Source organism: Stigmatopora argus, chromosome 9 (assembly GCF_051989625.1).
Source record: "Stigmatopora argus isolate UIUO_Sarg chromosome 9, RoL_Sarg_1.0, whole genome shotgun sequence".
NCBI classification, from domain to species: Eukaryota; Metazoa; Chordata; class Actinopteri; order Syngnathiformes; family Syngnathidae; genus Stigmatopora; species Stigmatopora argus.
The window spans coordinates 4,340,186-4,362,241 of NC_135395.1; the positions used below are offsets into that span (position 1 = coordinate 4,340,186).

Below are 22,056 nucleotides of genomic sequence, written 5' to 3' on the forward strand. Positions count from 1 at the left end.
AAAATCCGAATGTATTCGAATAAAAGATACATCATTTAAAAAAAAAAAAAACGAATCACATTCCACTTTCGACAAAATAGGAAGTCCAACTTAAGGCACTTGAACTGTTATCAGTGGAAGAACATTTTATGTTTTCAACCAAAATGCAACCTAACGTGTACTACATTAACTTCTCAATGTAAAAAACATTATTCTAATGAAAATTGATTTTCACTCTTTTTACAATGTAGGTATACAGTAATTAAATTTGACTGAAAGCATTTCCCTTTTTGGCCAACGCGATATTTCTTAAATTGTACTAAGAAAGTCATGGGAATTCCTTGATTTTGATACAACATATGATGAAAAAATAAAAATGAAATATGTTGCGGACCCAGACAAAATTTGAAAAATAATTTAAAGAAAAATGACTTTACCTTACGCAGTTTTATTGCTGAATTTACTTAATTGCAGATAAGAGGACAAATAAATTGAAATGATTGATTTAAGTTGACATCTTTGTACTATTGCATATGATAGGAAGATTTTTTTTCTTAAATCTACATATATATACTTTGGAGTTATTCCATTCTACGGAGTTATTTTCCCTCTTTTGGATGGAAGTACCAATTAAACAATTAACACTGACTTAATCAATGTGCATTTCAAATGTTCAGAAGCAAAGCAGCAATGTGAGCATTTTTTTTTCTCTCCTGCATTTACTCTACATTTCTACGTTCAAATAAACAATCCTGCGGAACAGGTAACATGTAAACAATGTAATTGCTTGCATAAATAATGAAATAAATAAATAATGGAAATTAAGAAAAAAATGCCACGCCAGACAAAAGAAAAAGAGTTCACATTCAAATCAATTAGAAATAGTCAGTCAAAGTATAGAGAGTTTTTCTAATTTAAAGTGAGGTTTCACTTGATAAATATCACCTCCTTTTTTCAATCATAATTCACTTAATTGCAGTGAATGCATTTCCAATTTTTTTTTTTTTTAAGTGTACTTTTGGTCTCTCAGAATTCTCAAGTACACTTAGATACATAAAGTGCTTAACAAATGGAATAGACCAACATTGAATATTATTCATTTTGTTTTGATAATGGATAAAAATATGCTAAAAAGTCAGAGTTATTCATACAAAATGAATAAAGAATAAGAAATATTATACGGCAATATGTGACAAAGCATTAATGGCGTGTAGAGATGCATTTCTTTTTCTTCACATTATATTAATTTATAGAAAAATTATTATTATAAAAATATATTACATATAGCAATGAATGTTCTACAAATCAATTTCCAGTGATGGAAATTGTGATATAATAATTGTAATTTGTATTAATTCTGTTTAGCCAAGTATGGAAAATAATGTTTTACACGTAACCGGTATAATATTTCATAAACCAATATTTGGTGGTCTAAATTTGTTAAGCACTGTACATACAAAATATATGTATACTGGGGGCTTTGTGTTTGCTTTAAAACTGTTAGCAACTCACTTCAGAAAAAATGCAAAAATATGTACTAGCTTTTGTTTTCATTTTGGTGCAATAATATTAAAACTCAATAAGGAGCGGCAGGCAGACATTGAGTCCATTGCTTATGTTGTGCGCATTAGCGAAATGAACAGTGTTCCAAAGAAAGATGATAATCCATAAATATAGCGAAATAAACATCTTGACAAAAAGTCTGTCTTTACAAAAAATGAAATAAAGAGGAAGGGTTGCTTTCCATCCCTTAGAAGAATGAATTATTGGAAGGTGGTGTCACTTGAATGTAAAGTCACAGAAGGAAGAACAACGGGTCAAATGCTCGTCGGGGCGAGCATGATTATGACCTTTGACCCAAAGTGTGTCCCCGACGTCTGCTGTGGGCCATGAAGAGCAGAACTTTGCGGATGCCGCTCAGGCGGTCTTTCAGAGACGTGATGGCGAGGAAAGGTAGCTGGGCTCGGCCCTCTAATGGAAGCACGGCAAGTAACCACCAACACCACGACGGACCGTTTGGACTGGCCTGCCAAAGGTTCAACAAAGTCAAGTCAATTTACAGCACACCAAATTTTCTTTTATAAAAGGATTATGTGGAAATATATAAACTTTAGATTCATTCATTCATTCACTTAGTCAATGAGTCATTTTTGGGGGGTTAAAACTTCAATTTTGGAAATTCTGGCCATTGAAAAACTTGGGCCCTAACAGCACACAGTGAACTCAAAGACAATCGGAGTTTCTTTCAGTGATTCACATATAATAATAATACATCTATGTGTATATTTATGTACATGTATGTGTATGTGTATATTTATGTACATGTATGTGTATGTGTATATTTATGTACATGTATGTGTATGTGTATATTTATGTACATGTATGTGTATGTGTATATTTATGTACATGTATGTGTATGTGTATATTTATGTACATGTATGTGTATGTGTATATTTATGTACATGTATGTGTATGTGTATATTTATGTACATGTATGTGTATGTGTATATTTATGTACATGTATGTGTATGTGTATATTTATGTACATGTATGTGTATGTGTATATTTATGTACATGTATGTGTATGTGTATATTCATGTACATGAATGTGTATGTATATATTTATGTACATCTATGTGTATGTGTATATTTATGTACATGTGTGTATGTGTATATTTATGTACATGTGTGTATATATATATTTCATCAACACGTTTATTTATTTATATATTTATTTATTTATTAACTTATTTATTACCTATTTATTTATGACTAAAATATCTTTTTCTGTGTCTATATTCTCACCCTCTTGCTACTGTGACAATGAAATTTCCCGAATACGGGATGAATAAAGTGATCTAATCTAATAAATCTGGTGGGCCATGAGACTCAAAGTGATTTTTTTCAAACATACCTGAAGTTCAGAGTCCTTCTCAGGTATGGGTCCAAAGTGGCCTTCAATACGTTCCTTTTGCTCAATTTTCAGGGAGTTGACCCAGACCAGAGCCTGGTCATACACGGAGTCGTGTAACGACTGCAGCTCGCCCACTGCCAAGCCCTCCACCTACAAAGCGTTTATCAACCCAATTTAAATTCTGCAAAAATGACCACTCCTCCTCTCTCATCCGTGTTTTCAATTTTACCTTGACGTCCTCCAGGTACTCGATGTCGGCAGTGTTGTAGCCATCTCTCTCCCTCTGCTGGACGACTTTAAATCTCCGCCTGCCGATAGTGTCCACGACCGAGCGCCCGTCGGAGAAGAACTGCACGTCGCGAATCTCCAGCAGGCAGCCGTAGTCTGCAAACCTAGCGAGAAGAAAACAGGGGATGGGTTTTTTTCGATGATAAGTACGCGTACGCCGAAAGCGACTGCTGCACCTACCCCTTGAGGTCGTCCCCCAGACACATGCCGAAACAGTTGGTTCCCGTCTCCATGCATCGGCGAATCATCAGTCGGTAGCAGGGCTCAAAGATATGGAGGGGACAGGGGACGGTGGGGAAGGCCATGGTGCACACAAATATAGGCACGTTCTTGTTGAGGCTGAGGACAAATACACAATTCGAAGTTAGCGATGGGAAGAAAGCATCACAATTAAAAATGTACTTCAATTCCTTCTAAAATGATGCTTTAACATGAAAAATACCATTTTCAATTTAAAGTATTTTTAACTGGTGCTCTTAAGTTGACTGTGCTAAACTTTTAAGGTCAACAGTTTGCCTTTATTTATTTATTACAGGTTTTTGTTGCATATATATATATATATATATATATATATATATATATATATATATATATATATATATATATATATATATATATATATATATAAAATTAATTTATTTTTTTAATTTGGGTTTTAGCTTTTGGTGTTTGGAATCTTTAAAAACATTTATTGTAGAATTTTGGACTCAGATAAAAAACATTGGAATATTTTTTATATGTAATTTGGATTTTTCCTTTGGAAAATCCATTTTTCTAAACTTCCAACTCTTGGAATATCCCTTTATCCATTTTTGTAATCAATATTCAACCCATTCCTGAATTTTAATGATGATACTTCACCATTCAATAGTATTCCACCCCAAAATTGAGAACCATTACTTTGCATACTATGCATATGTGCAATGGTAAAATACATACATTGTGAAGCAAAGCATATTGAAAAATTTACAATGGCAAAGTGCACTGATTCCATCTGGCCAATTTATCACCAGCAAGAAAGAATAGACCTTTGACAATAAAATTTAAAAATACAGGCCTGAATAACAAGACTCTCTCTAAAAGGTGAATAGCTATGAATAGATTTAGTTTGCTCTGCTCCCTGGCTGTTGGTACTTGATACTTGGCGTGACGCCTATCTTATAAGAGGTCAGTGTGTCATCTCGACCGACGGGCTACAGTGGGGCAGTAGGTCAAACCACAGTGCAAGTTATGTCAGCCCCAAAATAAGGGCGTGGCACAAAGGGAAACGTTACCAAACTCCAGACTTCTCAAAGAAAGCTATAGTCATGTTCAACATGTCATATAAATGATCACAAGAACAACAACAGAAGGTGTGTTATAATAAGAAATGCCAAGTCAATTAAGAGGAACCTCTAAGCTTACTTGGAAAGCTCAGCCATCTCCTCGTTGTGGATTTTCTGTCTTTCCATGAGCTCGGACGGAAGATATCTTGCGATGAGGTTTTCCATTAATGTGGTCTTGGAGTATTGTCTTTGGACTAGGTACTGTGGAGAGACGCAGATTAGTGGGCGCTTAGTGATGATCAATTGTGTCCCCGCTACATCGTCATTTGCAGAGAGAATAATTTGAACTGGAAACTGGCGTACTTCTGACAGCTCTTCTTTGCAGAGGGGACACTTTGGGTTGTGGTCCAGACATCTTTTGAGACACTGAAGACAGAAGCTGTGACCGCACGGCGTCGTTACCGGCTCGTAGAGCAACCTGGGTGAAAGACAGCCCTTCAGCATGTTTATGTTAACAATTGCAAATGATTCCAAATATATAGAAATCTCCTGACCTAATGCAGAGAGAACATTCCAGATCTGTCGGGTCCAAAACATCACCAACTGGAGTCCTCCACGGATCCTTCACCTGTGCCAATTCTAAAATACGAGACCTCCGTTCAGCGTCTAATTTTGTGGCGCATTATTGCCTTAGTTACTATATTTGGACTCACCGGACTTTAATCTTTTTTTAGCATCACTTCTTTCTTCTTCACCCATCCCCCTTTCCCACTCCTCTGTGATCCTTCGTTTCCTCTTCTGTAGAAGACAGTGGTCCGTCTTTCGGACCCCCAGACTCAACTCCGATGATAACTGGACAGGGCCAAAAATCTGGGGGAAGCACGTTACGAAAACGTTACGCTTAAACGTATTGTCAAACTATGCTAACAAAATCTTCTCTTACCTGACAGGTCGCACTGATGCCGTTCTTCATGTGCCTTCTTGCAGGTACGATGTTGGGGACGTCCGAGATGGGCACCTTATCAGTCACCACAGGGGCCAAAAGGTCACTGAGAAGCTTTACAAAATAAGCTGATGTCATTTGCAATATTTAACTATTTGCTTTTCCTTTGGGAGTATCTGATAAAATGACAGAAATGTTATACATTTGCTGCTTTTTGCTTCATTTTGGCTTTAGTGTAGTTTTTAAAGCACTGCATATTTTTGAGCACCTCGGAGGGCTCTAAAACTCACTCGCGTTGTTCGTCTTTTGAATGAAGACATTAATTAAGATGCCTACTCCTCCATTATTATTAAAATGAAACATAGTAAGATATCAACAGAGACCTTTTTTTTAAAATTAATTAATTTCTCGTATATTGTTCCCTATAGGTTCGGAGTTTTCCAGTAGAGAGTATGTGTGCTTTTCCGGTTTGCTGATGTCTATACATCATTGAAATATAGGTCACATTTTTTTTTCATTACTTTGGATGGACCTGCTACTTATGCACAGGTCTGACTTGTATATCATTAAAATATGTTATTTCACAATTTGTTAAATGTTATTTCTCGGAAAGTCATTATATAGATTTTTTTTTACTACCGAGGTATTTGTTTTCCATGTTTTGTCGCCATTGAGCCAAACCCCTATTTTTTAAGACCATGAAAAAAAAATAGTATTACATATATCTTTTTATTTACATAAAAAAATGAAATGCAAAAAATGTCTCTCAATAAAGTTATAAAATTAAAAGCCAAATATATAAATCAAAATCATTCAGAATCAAAAGCCAAAATACAGCTCTAAGAAAAAAACTATTCTTCAAAAGATTAACAAAAGTTTTTAAAAAATGACTAACTTTTCCGGGTGAGCGAGATGGGTGTAAACAAAATGTCCATTCTTGATCTCGCTTTTTGAAATCTATATTTCACACACAAAATATTACTTGAAATATGAAGTTTTTTTTTTTTTGTTCTTGAAGATTTTAAGTTTATGTTCTGTTTTTAAAGGTGGGACTTGTACACCAGAATACACAGTAGTTCAATATATTGTTATATAATATTGGCAACACTGGACTATTGTAGTCCCTTGCGTTGTTGGAGTCTTAGTTTTAAGTCTAATTTTCTATTTTGTAGTTGTATTAAGAAAAACTATGACTACACAATGGTTTAGATTGGACATTGTCAATAAAGTGAATCAATCAGTTGATGAAATTCTTCAAAAAGCAGTAAGCACGCAAGAGAGTGAATACCTTGTGAGCTTCATTTCTGGCCAGTCGACATTCAGGCTCTATCGAGAGACATAGCAGGTATTCTCTTAGAGCTTCTTCAGTCCTACCCAGTGACACCAGAGCATGTGCTTTACGAACATGGCCCTGTTGGCATGAAGAAGGTAGAATTAAAAGTGTGACGAGATTTAAAAAAGATAGAAGAAAAGCTTCAAATTGAGTTCAACTCCAGGAAAGATGTGGATTTCTTTCTTGGTTATTAGGTCATACCTTGGACCACAGAGGCATAAGTCTGCAAGCCATCTCAGCATCCCTTAGGGCCTTTTCGTAGTCTTTCAGACTGGAGTAGATCTGGGAACGGTTACTGAAAAGGATGTGGTCTGCGGGTGCTAAAGTGTGGAAGAAGAAAAAAAGACTAAGAGTCATATTAACCCTGTTTGTATCATATTTGATACAGGAATTTTGAGCAATGTGGGATTTTTCCCCCTGAAAAAAACTGATGTATCAATATGAATTTAAATATAATACAAATTAATTACAATTTATATTTGAATTTCTGTTGCATTTTAAAGGCTCAGTGTTTAAAAAAAGGTTGATTTGCTGTCAATTATTTAGTGGTATGGGCTTTGAAGGGTTAAATAAACACGCATTAAAAAATTGCTGCGTTTAATTCCCTCCCATGTCTGTTCAAAGTGGGAAAATAAAAAATAAAAAAGGATACAAAGTGTAATCTACTTTTCTGGGTTTTGGCTTTGGTAAGTAAACAGTAAAAAAAAAGTTCTGAATTGAATCTCAAAGAACGTGAACTTGACTCTGAATTATTGAAGATGGATTGCAAGTTTATTAGGAATAAAACGCTGAAATAAAAGCTGAAACGTTTCCAACTGGCTACTCCCATAAAAAGTAAATTTTATGTGAAATCATTCATTAATCTGCCGCTTCTCTTCATCAAATCATTTAAATTACTATTTACACAATCAGCCATCATTCAACTGCCATGAAAAATAAACCTGTTAAACTTTAAATGTTAAAACCTGACTTATAATATGTAATAGCAAACTGGAGATATAAGAGAGTTTACATGTGTGGTAAGTCATGAAAGACTGACTTTTGCAATTCAAAAGGAATTTGTGCCATATTACAAAACGCCTGCCTTATAAAACCATACAGCACTATCAAGGTGACCCACATTCTATGTTTCATAACTACTAAAAACTTATGCAAATGTCAAATTAAGCTTAAAGAATATTGAAGATTGACTTATATTCACATGTGGCTGAAATTGGAATGAATTAAAAACACCAAAAAAAGTGAGATTAACAAAAAACAGACATACCAAAAGGTGAATGAATACCTTCGAAACAGAATGAAACCAAAAGAATACATTAAAAAAAACGTGGGCTTGGCTTGATATGACACGTAACAGCCAAATGCCAAAGCACAAAAAACGATTGCATTCGTGACCTCAATCGAGATTTAAGACACTTTCTGTTTCAGGATGAAAATGTATGGCTATATTTTTACTAGTGATTTTATTCATGAAGCATGATTGTAATGTAAAGTTAGTTTTTATGCTTTTCAAATTGCATATTTTTATGACAGTTAAAAATTAAAACAGAATCCATTTGTCCTTTAAGTGCTCATTAAATATTCTGACTATTATACTCCATTTAAAATGGATTAATGGGTCCTACCAGTTTCAACAAGGGAAATTAACTTTTTTAGACAACTTACTACAAGAATTTAATTTCCATTTCAAAGGCTAATTTCACAGCCAAACTAACTTTTAAAAATTCCTCCTTGAATTGGAGAAAATTAATTTATTTGCATGTGCAAAGAATTTTTTGTTTGCCATTTGGACATTTCTTCAGATGCAATTTCAGGCAACGGAGTGAAATTTAAAATTGAGAGAATTTAGGACCTACAAGTCAGAATTTGTTTTAAGAGACTTCATTCATTTTTGTTGCCGTATTTTGGACACTATAAGGCGCACCTTCAATGAATGGCCTATCCTAAAATGTGTAACCTATATAGGGCGCATGAGATAATAAAACACAGTAATAGTAGTGGTGGTGGTGGTAGTGACAGTAGTAGTAGGGGATTGTTTTGTACAACCACAGAATGGAGCTGTAGTAGTCCTAGTAGTATTAGCAGTATAGGTATTAGTAGTACCACCAGTAGTACTAGTAGTAGTAGTGGGAGTAGTACTAGTAGTAGTAGTTGCAGTAGTAGTAGTAGTTGCAGTAGTAGTAGTAGTTGCAGTAGTACAAGTTGCAGTAGTAGTAGTAGCACTAGTAGTAGTAGTGGTGGGAGTAGTAGTAGTAGTAGTAGCACTAGTAATAGTAGTAGCACTAGTAGTAGTAGTAGTAGCAACAGCAGTAGTAGCACTAGTAATAGTAGTAGTAGCAACAGCAGTAGTAGCACTAGTAATAGTAGTAGCACTAGTAGTAGTAGTAGCAACAGCAGTAGTAGTAGTAGTAGTAATAGTAGTGGTAGAACTAGTAGTGCTACTACTGGTACTATCAGGTATCTGCTCGTAGTACTGCTACTACTAGCAGGAGTAGTTGTAGTAGTAGTAGAAATAATGGCTAGAGGTCACACTTTTAACAATTAACTAAGATTTCCTGAATAGTCACCACTCAAAACCAGCCTATGAGTTAATATTGCCGTCTCATCTGCATGTCACGGGTCCCATTATACAAGTGAAGTTGCACATGCAGTCAAACAAAACAGCAGAAACAAAGCGCTGGCTATGAATGGTCACGTTTGATCGCCATTGAGGGCGATAGACGCCTAATCCATTTGAACTGGGAGGGCTCCCAGCGATGATTTGGAATGGATTCGACGTCCATCGCCACCAATGGCAGCCAGTGAGTTAACTTGCAGTCTCATCAGCATGTCTGTTATGGAAGTGAAGTTGGCCTATTAAGTACTCCTAGTGGTGACCTACAATAACACCCTTGACCTACATTTGTGTCATTCTCCCATTACACAACTGCTGAGCCAAGGGGGCGGTGACGCCCTTACGCAATGTTTGGCCCACTGGCCCAGTCGACATTCAGCTGGTTATTCAACACGTGGAGACGCAGTGCGTGTCACGCCCACGCCCACACACACACACCACACGCGCACGCACACGCACACACGCGCACGCACACACACACACGATACGCGCAGATGGAACTTTGCAGTACATGTTTTCATGACACACATCAAGCGCCTTTAGTTTTGCATTAAGTCCTGCAGTTTTGTAAGCATAAGCATAATAAAAATTAACTTTGAAAGCAGGTTGTGATTAAAATGAATACAGTAGTAGTTTAAAGAAAAAAATACATGTCACATAATGAGGGGAATCGCTGATATTATGATGTGGCGAGATGCAAAAAGTTTGTAATAGAAAGACTCACAAATCAAGATCGCCTGGTTGTATTTCTCCAGAGCAGCTTCCACTTTTTTCTCCGAGTAGAGGCCGTTGCCCTCCCGTCTCAGCTGGCCTGCCTGGTAGACCCTCGGGAACCATTTTGCCAGTAGGTTGCTGAGGACCACGTTAACCCGAAAACTGTGGACCGCCACTCCGGAGCTGAGTCTGCACTCCTTACAAATGACCTCCTTGTCTTTCTTTTCTCTTTCCAGACATTTTTTACAGAAACTGTGTCCGCACGCCAAAGTGACAGGCTCGAAGAGCGAACTCAAACATATCCGACAGGAGAAGTCTTCGCCCCGGCAACCTGTTGCTTCCGCCCGGGGGCACCCCGTCGCCGGCGCCCGGGCTTCCGCGTCCGCTCCCCGGCGGTCACCTTCCTTGTCCGGCCTCGTGATGGAGGTCAGGTAGTCGACGAGGTTGTCCAGGTTTTCGGGTTTCAGCCTCTCCATCTCCCCGGCCTTTCTGTACACCACGAAGGCCTCCGCGAATTTGCCCCCGAAAGCGAGCGCGTCCGCCCGCCTCACCGTGAGCTCGTGTCGGCTGTTTTCATCCGCCAGAACCGCGAGCTGGCACTCGTAAATATCCGCGGCCAGCTCGAAGTTTTTCGCCCGGAATGCTTCTGCGGCGAGCTGCAACATGCTCTCGCTTTCTGTCACCATGGCGCCCAGTTTGTTGGAGGGACTCATATGCTCGGAGCATCCCCACTCGCGTTACGTGTACACGGGGAAGACTGAAGGTTGACTACCGGCACGCTCTCACTTGACTCCGTGAACCACGCGTCTCATTCACACAGCCGGGGGAGGGGGCGTTACGTAAAAAAGTGTGTCACGTGACGGAGATAGAACACTCTCATTGGACAAGCGCTGGAGAAGAAGAAAAAAACCATTACAAAACAATTTGCCATGTAACACGTTCACACGACGGGAGTGACTGGGACAGCAGCCGTTCTGACCTGCATTCTGGAACAGCCGGACGGGTCATGTATATAATTAGATTTTTCAATATTGCAAAGGAAACTATATTTCAAATACATACATGAGTTGTTTAGCGTTACAAATCGGTTTTACAAACTAACCCCCAAAAAACATTGTACCAAAACCTCACCTTGCAATTGAGGTCAGTTGGAAGTTTAACCCTCAATTTATACTCAATAAAGCCAAGAAACCAGGCTTGTAACTCATTCAATTCCAAAGACAGGTACACTTCAAAACTATTTCAACTGGGAAGGTCGGTATTGAGTGAGCCCACTGCCAAAGACGACCAAAACAATTTGGAATGGACGTCCTTTGCCGTCAATGGCAGTCAATGAGTCAATATTTATCTCCCACTGCGGAATTCAGTCCAAAACAAATCAGTTAATTTTGCTATCATTGAGTGATCATGTTTTACTAATATTGACGGTGACAGACGTCCAACTCAATTAAAAAAAAAGATCGGGGTTGGTTGTCACTTTTTTTTTTCACTCTTTCATGAATAGCTTTCCATCAACACATCTAAGAATAATCATTAATTTGTTAATGGAAAGCATAATATCCTTGTTTGGGTCTGACATTCTTTTGTTGTTGTTTGTTTTTAAGACAGCCTCACATTTTGTGAAAGTAGATTATTCTCATACACAAGGCGGTTAGTTGTCACTTTTAAATTAAATTAGATTTTCTTTAAAAAATGATACATTCTGATTAAAATTTTAATTTATTTAATTAATGTTGTTGAAATCTTCCATTTTTTCTTATTTAATGGGATTACATCAAGCAGCAATCATATTACTTCATTAAATGATAAAACACTTTATTGTGGTTGTGGGATGATGTTTCGAAAGATAAGGTAGTAGCCAATCACGAGGTTTCAGTCGTTACGTAAGTGGTTGCATAAAAAAAAACTCTGAAAAACTGCCTGTACTTGATGCGGTCTAAATCATTTCACTGGAAGTCATGAATATCTTGTGTTTTATTTACCGTCACCACAAAGAAGGAAACAGAGTACAGTTTCCTGATTGCAGTGAATATATTTCCCTCCAATCATTCTTAATGAGAAAACCCAACCGTATTATCAGCATTCAGATTGGCACTATTTTTTGACATTTTAGGATAATGCTCTTTCGCAATCTGGAAGCGGTGGATTTGAATACGTGTTCGGATGTTCTGTGTCATGTTTGTAGTTAGGGAGTGATTAATATAGGTCGGCCAGTCTAGTCAGCGGACTCAATCCCTCCCGCAGACATTAAGGCTAGTGGACACGCACAGACCACCTGACACTGTCACGGACATGTATTTCTATGGTTTATTTGCCTTGTGCCTCATTCTATTGCCCCAATTCCAAAACGCATCAAGATATTTTGCAGGAAAACATAACAATATCATTGGTCCATTGGCAGAAGTTCAAACGAGAATGGGTGATGCAACAAAACGACGACCATAAACATACAAGTAAATCAACTGAATGGATCAAATGGGAGAAATTATAAATATTTTTTTAACTACAAACAGAAATATGAAGTTTTCTTATAATTGTCGACACTTTTATCAAAGATGGAATGTTTTTCAGTCTTGGATCCTCAGTATGCTTCTCTTCTCCAGATCATTCATCTCTTTGAGGATAAGAGCAACATTATACCGCAGCTCGTGGAATTTGGCAGTCGGCACCTCATAGAAAAACAATACAATAAATCATTTGATTCCAAGGAAACAAAAAAGCAATGAGATTAGCTTGCAATTTAAATGTCGATGCTCTGCGATTTGAATAAAACAAACATTTGTATGTACTCAGCACATTCCTCAACATTGAGGCTGAATGTGGGAGTGTGGCCTTTTGTTGAAAAGCAGCTTTCTAATTCACAAACAACGCTTAGGTAAAAAAAAAATCATATTCCTCATAAAACGAAATGATTGCAACATTATTTGATTTTGAATTCTAAACATTACTTTTGTTTGACTTTCACCTTGTTTTTAAATTCATTGAAATAATTGCTGTGCATCCCCCATTCAACAGTTCTTTTATCCAAAACTACTCTTTAACAAAATAAATGACTGAATGTTATGACCAACCGTATATACACATGTAGATTTATGTATATGTATATTTATATATAAATGTATACGTATATATATATATTTCAGCAACACGCTTGTTTATTTATTCATATATTTATTTACTCATGTATTTATTTATTTATTAACTTACGTATTACATATCTATTTATGTCTAAAATGCCTTTCCTGTATCTGCATTCTCACCCTCTTGCTACTGTGAAAATGAAATTTCCCGAATATGGAATCCAATCCAATATTTTACAAGACTTAAGCATGTTGACCTTATTGCTACAATAATATAGTGCACATATTAATAATGCACAATCACATTTATTGTACACTAAAAAATGATTGACTTGATATTATTTTTAAGTACCTCAAATTGGTGTACACTTCCATCTGAAAGCTTCATGTGCATCAAGACCGAAGGCTGCAGGGCTCTGGCCAAAGAGCTGAGGACACCAAGTTATAAAATTTACTTCTCAGGCCCACAGCAAAGAAATAATTTTCCTGGTAGGCCAAACTTTGTACTTTACCTGGTAGAAATGGTGACATCCACTCTCCATTGCAACTCATTTAATGTAGGGAGGTGGGGATCCCTCTGGGAAGTTGCGGCTTCTAGAGCTGTACGGCTACAATTACAGAAATAAGAGGCAGCAACAATTTCACACACTGCTTAAAATAAGTCACATAGGCACTTGATTGAACGAGTTGCTTAATATTTTTGGAGAAATATCCGCACGCAAAAGAGACTCAACAGAAAATACCCACCGATTTCCAAAGACCACACTGCAGAAATCAGAGATGAAGTCTTCTGGTATCCTGTTGCCACAACAAAGAAGTTACAAACTGGGAAGAACTTAATGGTCGTAATCAAGAGTTTGTATACTTGCCTCAGTTCTCGAAGATCTTCTTTAAAGGTCTACAAAGGGACGTAAGTGAGTTATTAAACATTTATATCCAAAATAATACAAACTTCTATTTAATAGTTGTGTTTTGATAATAATTAAATTCACTGCGGCCCGAGTGGTTAGCATGTCGGCCTCACAGCTCTGGGGTCCTGGGTTCAAATCCAGGTCGGTCCACCTGTGTGGAGTTTGCATGTTCTCCTCGGGTCTGTGTGGGTTTTCTCCAGGTACTCCGGTTTCCTCCCACTTTCCAAAAACATGCATGGTAAGGTGATTTGCCCCTAGGTATGAGTGTGAGCGTGAATAGTTGTTTGTTTCCTTGTGCCCTGCGATTAGCTGGCCACCAATTTAGGGTGTCCCCCGCCTCTGGCCCGAACTCAGCTGGGATAGGCTCCAGCACCCCCCGCGGTTCAGAAAATGAATGAATAAATCCACTACAGTCTCACATTTCACCAGAGGAGGGCACTGTAAACTGGAATGTAATTAACACTCATTGACCATTTGCCAGTGAAACCTCGAAGTTTTATCTGTCAAATTCTGAATCCGATGTGCAAACCTGTAAATTCAAATTGTAGGAATAAGCTCACCTCCTGTTTAAGTAATGTCTGCGGGGTGCGAACGGCCTCCGACAATAGCCTGTACATCCCAGCGACAATGTGACCAAGCTTCTCCTGTGGAATGGCACTGTTCTCAGCGATTGACTTCATCGTGTCTCTGCAGTCTTTTCCCTCCAGGGCGTTCACCACCGCTGAAAATACACGATTCCAAACTAATGATGGAATTCAACACAACAATTAAAGATGGCAATCTATCTCTGCAACTAGCATATACCTTTCAGTAACTTTCTAAACTCCTCTTGCTCCACTTCTTTTAAATTTTTTGACATCGACTCAATTTCAGGTGGTATTCTACCTCCCAGAAAACTGGTGTCCGTAACTTGGGATGACGACATTCTCAAATTTGCATGTTCACCTCAATATAATAATCCTCAGTAACACAAAGCGGTCATGTTTTATTTTTCGGGAATGCAACAACTTCCGGGTTATGTCACGTGATTTGGTCCACAGGCGTCAAATCTCGCGATAATTCGCTTCTCCCGTTGTCGATTCGCTGGCAAGGATTTGCAAATGGAGGCTGCGCGAAATCGGAGACTTTAAACGACAATCGGTCAGTGTTTAACGTTTTATTATCTCATCTCACCGATTTAAGTTGTATTTAATGTGTTTGTGGCAACTTTTTGTTTTGGGAAATCACTTTGGTGTAATTTCACGGCTTTTGTCAACGCCCCGTTGGCATTTAGCAATAGCAACAAGCTAACAATTAGAGCCAAGCGCTCCGTTGCAAGCTACTGATGACAACAATAATTTAACATAAACTACTCGATTGATGATTTTTTTATATCTTTGTCTTATCTAGTGCACGGCAATGGATTTTCCAATGTTCTGTCAGAACAGCAAACTAACAGTTACATTATAAAAATAGCCGGTAAATCTTTGCTGGAGCCTAGGATAGTGAAATTAACCCATAAAACACATTTTCTGTGACCATTATTTATAATCATTTGGCTTAATAGGTCATTTGCAACATTGGGTGTAAAATTCCATGTTGTTGTATAAATGGGAAAGACCTTGATTATTTAAAATGCTTCATACTACTAAGCATACTAAACCTGGCATCATTTATTCATTTTCTGAACCGCTTTTCCTCACAAGGGTCGCGGGGGGTGCTGGAGCTTATCCCAGCTGACTTCGTGCCGGAAGTGAGCACACCCTGAAGCGGTGGACAGCCGATCGCAGGGCACAAGGAGACAGACAGACAACCATTCACACACACACTCCTACCTAGGGACAAATCAGAGTGTCCAATCACCCTACCATTCATTTTTTGGGGGAATGTGGTAGGAAACCGACATACCCAGAGAAATTCCACGCAGGCCCAGGGAGAACAGGCAAACTCCCCACAGGTGGACGCACCTGGATTCAAAACCCAGGACCTCAAAACTGTGAGGCCAATGTGCTAAACACTTGCCCGCCAGGCCGCCAACCTGGCATTATATTTAGAAAAATCGAATGATAGATTGACCTAATTTGAGAGCTGATATTTAGCACTTAATTATGAAAATTATCACTACAGTAGTGGCTGTGACCAGTCTGTGCTTTAGTCTGTAGTCACACAGAAATTAGTACACTTGTTTGCACAACTATTGTTTTTGATGACCGCAGCCTTGACCGAATTTTGGCATCTGGCATTGTTCATTTGTTACAACAGCCTCATTCATTTCTTCCTGTAACAATAGTTAATTTTCTGTTATCAGTCTGGCGATGACTGCAGTTTTAATCAAATAAAAGAAATAGTGTTGACCTCGTTGTTGAGGTGTTTGGTTACCAGTGCATTTGTTTGTTTCTAATAGTATAGTTTTTTTTTTTCAGGTTCCTGTACATCATGTCGGATTCTCTGTATGAGAAGTTTCTGGCACCAGAGGAGCCTTTCCCCCTCCTCTCCCAAAGAGCCAATCTCAGTGATGTGGGAACCCTTGATGTTAGTGATTTCAGCTGTCAGCTCTCATCCTGTCACAGGACGGACCCCCTGCGTCGATTCCACGGCAACAGGCGAGGACAATATTTTCCGAAATGCATGAAGATTTGTAGACACCTTGAGACACAAAGGAAACACTGAACAAATATTAAATAGTTCAATGAATTTACAGTTATTGCTGAAAAAAAAAAAACTTAAGTCTTCACCCTGACCTTTAAGGTTATTAGCTGTTTATGTTTAAAGAAGTTCTATCTAAATAGATTACAGCGTGGTAATTATTACACCGTCAAAACAGTGCTTTAATCCGCTAATCCTAGCGACGGAAAAGTCAGGCTCAAGTGATCGTAGTTAGGTAACAGGGAAGTAGACTGTCTAAAATTAGAGCTGCAATTAACGATAATTTACCTTATTGACGAATTAGACGGTTTATCCAATGATGAATTGATTAAGATGATGAATGGCATTTTTGTAATTATTTTCACAAATAATAATCAGAAATAATAAATAGTAAACAAATTCAGTTGTTTTAGGCATATTTTAAGTCAAAATAAATGACTACTTCCTTCAAAATTAATATTTTATTGCAACCGTTCAAGTGTTTAGTTCAATAAAGGTTACGAGTATGAAATGAAAATAAATCTCAGTAAAAATCATGCTAATTCAAATTTACAAAATGCTGCCTCGTGACATTTGTCTCTGTAAGAAAAGTGCTGATATGAATTGTCAAGTACATCTATATATTCTTTAAACATAAAAACCAGTTTTCTTTACACCAAGAATGGAGCACCAATCATAAAAAATATTTGCAAACATAAACTCTGTGGAAAAAAGTGCATTACGTGAAACACTAATCTACATCTCAATTTTACACATTTTGAATAATGGCAGATGGGAAGCAACAATTAGGTGCTTACTGCCACCTACTGGACAAAGGTGTGTACCACCCATTCCTCTATCTTGATTTCCCCCGAATGTGCTTGAGTACATTGAGTACACACCCGCAAATAGTTGGCAACAAGATTTGATGATCAAATTTGTTGGCAACATATTTCATTATTATTTTATCGATTAGTTGCAGCCTTATTGTATCCCAATCCAAAACCTTCAGTCGCAAAAGGAAGCCACTTAATAGTTTAGGCTCATTTATAATTAATCCGATCTGAACTGGGAGGGCAAGAAGAAAATCCTGAATTTCAGCCGTATTCCCTTCCAAGTCCAATTTTGAATGCGTGAATGAATTCCTCATCTTGTTGCTCTCCAGGTGGAACCTCACGTCTCGCGGCACGAGCGTGGCCAGCTCCGAATGCAGCGAGGAGCTCTTCTCTTCCGTGTCCGTGGGTGACCAGGATGACTGCTACTCCCTCCTTGATGACCAGGAGCTGACACCCTTGGATTTCTTTCCCGAGGGAAGCGTTTGCAGTGATGTTTCCTCCTCCATCAGCACATACTGGGATTGGTCTGACAGCGAGTTTGAGTGGCAGGTGGGTTTGTGATGTAAAGAAAAAGAACAAAAACACTCTGTAAACCCTTTTTTTCCCTCGCAAAACATTGCACTATGTTAAGAAATCAGGTAATTTTACATTGTTAGTGTTCTTTTGGGTTGCTTAAATATGTTTCTGTTGTCACCAGTTATTAAGTTATCGCTATGTATGGTAATGGGTACTTCTCTCCTCTGTACTGAAAAATAGCCACTCTCTGGGGGGAAAAAACAACAAAAAATAGGGGTTGTCAAATAGGTATGTCCCGTTTTTTTTCTTTTTTCCCCCAAGATATGTTTTGATGATTCTGATACTCATATTTTAGACCAGTAAAAATAATGCCCCAAATTATTTCAACCAAATGACAAATCATATTTTTTGTCATAAGGTGAGCCGTGCAGGAGTCTTCTCAAGATATGCTCTGTTTACAAACATCATATAGTGCTTTTTTTTTTTTTTTTCTAAAGAGAAATAGTCCGGCTCAACAAACGTGTTTGTTTAGTGGTTGGATTTAGAGCCACCAAAAAACACCATGGTACTACGTAAATACATGGGACTATTGGATCATAGCTGATGTTGTAAACCAAATCCAACACTGTCAAATACTCCAACATTAGCGGATACCGATGCCACATGTCCCAAACCCAGTGGTGGATAAATAGTACAAACAGTTAAAATAATAAATTATGAGGTTGTATACCGTGTTTGGCCTTGGTGGAGCTCTGTGCGTTTTGTTAAATTCCACGTATTCTCCATTTGTCTCACAGTTGCCAGGAAGTGACATCACTAGCAACAGCGACGTCCTATCCGACATCATTCCGAGTGTCCCGAATTCACCTTGTTTGGTTCCCAAGAGGAAGCCTAAGCCACACCCTCACCGCAACCTGGACGAGCTGCCATGGAGCGCTATGACTAATGATGAACAAGTAATGCTCGTGAACCCTGGCAGTTTTAACATGACAACAGCGATTATAAACAATAACCGCCATTTTTCTTTCTTTCAGGTGGAGTACATCGAGTACCTGAGTCGTAAGGTCAGCACGGAGATGGGTCTGCGAGAGCAACTGGACATCATTAAGATCATCGACCCATGTGCTCATATCTCCCCCACGGATAGCGAGTTCATCATTGAGCTTAACTGTCTTACTGATGAGAAACTCAAGCAGGTGGGCCACGTGACATTGCCCCCACAAAAATCATTTTATATTTGTGCAATAGATGTTTTTGTTTGTTTCTCAGCTATTATTTGATTCAATTGCCAAACTAATATTAAAGATTGAATTACCTAATCAACCAATTAGAAGAGAAAGTACTGATGGTACTTCAAAAAAGTACAAATCTTGAAGCTAAAAGTAACTTCTCCATGTTTGTGCTGTTATTATTTTTAGTGACATTGCAACCATTTTTAAAGGGTCATATTTCAATAGCTATTTATTGTTGTTCTAACTGACCTTAGGAAGATAAAAGCATATCAGTAGCTTAAAAAAGAATAGCAAAACACATCAAACACGATGGACAGAGTTGAGATTCATTTTGCAAAAAAAAATCAACGTCGATTTCCCTTGTAAATTATAAGACGGCATACAATGTAAAAATTCTCACATTTGATTATGGGGTAACAAAACTGTAAATAATGTGTGTATTTACCATCTCCAGGTACGGAGCTACATCAGAGAGCACGGGCCGAGGCAGAGGGCTAGCAGCATAAGGGAGGGTTGGAAGAGAAGCAGCCACAGCAGCGCCAGCACGGGCGGCATCAGCGGCGCTAGCAGCAGCAACGCCAGCATGGTCAGCTCGGCCAGCTCCTCGACCAGCTCTGCGGCCTCCAACTCTGTCGCAGGTAGGAAAAACATCACATTACGAAACCACTTCATGATCTAATTAATTGAATTAGGTGGGCTATGGCAGTATTGAATATTGCAAACGCAATATATTCACATTTACTCAACTGAAACAAACTTTGCAGAACAAAGAAAATGTCCAATGACAGCAAAAAAAGTACTGCTGTCTTAACAACCCCTTTACATGGCTTTTATTGGGATGGCTTTGTAGAAATTGGGGAAACAAAAAACTTTAGTGTGAGATTTTATTTTATTTTATTTTTTTAAATCATTCATACATTTCCTGGGTATCGAATTCGGGCTCTGCTGTTGGCAGATCAAAAATGACTTGGACTCGCATGCAAAAGTACAGTATGTGATCAAGACATCCTTACTTACTATCTTAATGATATACTTTTACCATCATGGTGTGCTCTAGGTGGAACAGCTTCAGCTTGCAGTGGAGGCAGCGTTGCTAACATCAGCAGAGCCCACAGCGACGGCAATCTTTCCAGTGCTGCAGAACGTATCCGAGATTCTAAAGTAAGACCATTCATAATGCGCGGTTCCATTTTTTTTCATGCTAACCCTCGATCTTAAATTTCTCCACGTTGTAGAAACGTTCCAAGCAACGCAAGCTCCAGCAGAAAGCCCTCCGCAAGCGTCAGTTAAAGGAGCAGCGTCAGGCCCGAAAAGAGCGTCTGAGCGGCTTGTTCCTCAACGAGGAAGTGCTGTCGCTGCGGGTGAACGAGGAGGACGACCACAGCGACGACCTGGACGTACTCATGTGACACCAGTGAACCAATCAGTGCTCCCTCTACGCCTGCTCTCACCATCCTAAAAAGCTTAGCATGCTTAGTTTAGTGTGGGCTGACACCACCTCTTGACTTTGCTCTTATCATATTATAGTGCATTTCGGGTTCATCCTGAAATTTCGCTCAATGCCACACCCTTACCCAGATTTTTGTAAGTACTGTAACTTTAAATTCGGCAGCTGTAATAGTGTAAAAGCTTGGACATTATAGAAGGTGCATTTGGCTGCGCTAAGCAAACTCGCTGCTAAATGATGTTCCGGCTGGGTTGCCAGGTTGCGCCGCTTTGTCCTTTTGGTCAGGGACTCTGCTGTCAAGGCTTAAAGGGAGCACTGAAAACACTGCATGTCAAAGCCCGCGCCTCGTCTATATAACTCAGTAACCTTCAGCATTGTTCCTTTTTTTTTTTCGAACCACCCGCTGCCCCCCCCAAAAAAAATGTACGTATGCTGTAAATAATTGCTTGTTTCCAGTTTATCCCAAGTGATAAAAAAATTAATTCAATGTTTTTTTTCGTGTGTATTGAAGTAGTCATGCTATGAAAAGTATCGCAATATTTTAATCATATTTAGACTAATTTGTTTGTTTTGTTGGTTTAAACCTATTCCTATCCTGATAGCACTCCGAATGTAATTCAGCCATGCACGGATGAATGAACGAATGAATGAATGAATGGTCGGTCTTCTCACGGGTTGTTATGTTTATGGCTACATGGCTACCCTGGTTTATGACATTTAACATTAACTGATGTACAAATATTGACAGAATTGTGAATTACAACCTGTTAGTTCTCTCTGCTGTGATTTGATCAACTACTCTGCAGCCTTGATACTGTAGTTAATGATACACTTGAGCTTTAGTCCCCACCTCAGTTAATTTTTAAATCGCAGTCATTGATTTCAAAGCAGGTACTCTGTAGTATTGTAGTAAAATTCTATTTTGGCAAAAAAGAGATAATTTTGAGAAGAAAATAAGTCACACTGTGATGCAAGGAAGTTGTAAATAAAGTTTTGCTGATTATGACATTAAAATTTCAAAAACTGAAAGTCAGTTATTCTGAATCCGTTTTGGACTTTGTTTTGTGACCCTAAAATGTTTAGCCAATTTCTTTTGCAATGAAATTACTTAATCACGACTGAGGTACATGTAGTATAAAATGTGTTGGCCAACGATTCCACGGCAAAGTGAAGGGCTATTAGTACGATTAGTAAGGATGTCTGACGTCATCTTTCTACGACAAGTGTCTCTTTGAACTCCCCCCTTTGTTCTAGGCACCATGCTACAATATGATTGGCTACAAGGGAGGCTACTGTTTCAATATTATTGGCTACTGCATCCGAATAATTCACGCCTTACTAGAACGTACCCGCCTCTTCGAGTCCAGCAGCCAATCGAAT

General features: G+C 38.4%; 3 protein-coding genes across 3 annotated transcripts; 1 reads left to right on the top strand and 2 right to left on the bottom strand.

The window, feature by feature from the left end:
* Window positions 1-411: 411 nt before the first annotated feature.
* LOC144082618 (LON peptidase N-terminal domain and RING finger protein 3-like) lies at window positions 412-10,844 on the bottom strand. The gene is made up of 12 exons (XM_077609887.1): window positions 10,061-10,844; window positions 6,924-7,042; window positions 6,678-6,800; window positions 5,390-5,503; window positions 5,160-5,316; window positions 5,001-5,085; window positions 4,810-4,924; window positions 4,586-4,707; window positions 3,362-3,520; window positions 3,123-3,285; window positions 2,894-3,043; window positions 412-2,005 (listed from the first exon to the last, which is right to left on the bottom strand). The coding sequence occupies exons 1-12, from the start codon at window positions 10,761-10,763 to the stop codon at window positions 1,823-1,825; spliced, it is 2,193 nt and encodes a 730-aa protein (XP_077466013.1). The 5' UTR covers window positions 10,764-10,844; the 3' UTR covers window positions 412-1,822.
* Window positions 10,845-12,343: 1,499 nt separating this feature from the next.
* On the bottom strand, window positions 12,344-15,059 carry LOC144082752 (COMM domain-containing protein 5-like). Its single transcript, XM_077610148.1, has 7 exons — window positions 14,846-15,059; window positions 14,602-14,762; window positions 14,000-14,028; window positions 13,878-13,928; window positions 13,643-13,738; window positions 13,483-13,558; window positions 12,344-12,719 (listed from the first exon to the last, which is right to left on the bottom strand). The coding sequence occupies exons 1-7, from the start codon at window positions 14,964-14,966 to the stop codon at window positions 12,618-12,620; spliced, it is 636 nt and encodes a 211-aa protein (XP_077466274.1). The 5' UTR covers window positions 14,967-15,059; the 3' UTR covers window positions 12,344-12,617.
* Window positions 15,036-21,720, top strand: LOC144082751 (protein FAM199X-like). Its single transcript, XM_077610147.1, has 8 exons — window positions 15,036-15,181; window positions 16,444-16,623; window positions 17,811-18,030; window positions 18,795-18,953; window positions 19,032-19,193; window positions 19,684-19,867; window positions 20,287-20,390; window positions 20,465-21,720. Exons 2-8 carry the CDS (start codon window positions 16,457-16,459, stop codon window positions 20,636-20,638), a joined length of 1,170 nt encoding a protein of 389 aa, XP_077466273.1. The 5' UTR covers window positions 15,036-15,181; window positions 16,444-16,456; the 3' UTR covers window positions 20,639-21,720.
* Window positions 21,721-22,056: the final 336 nt, after the last annotated feature.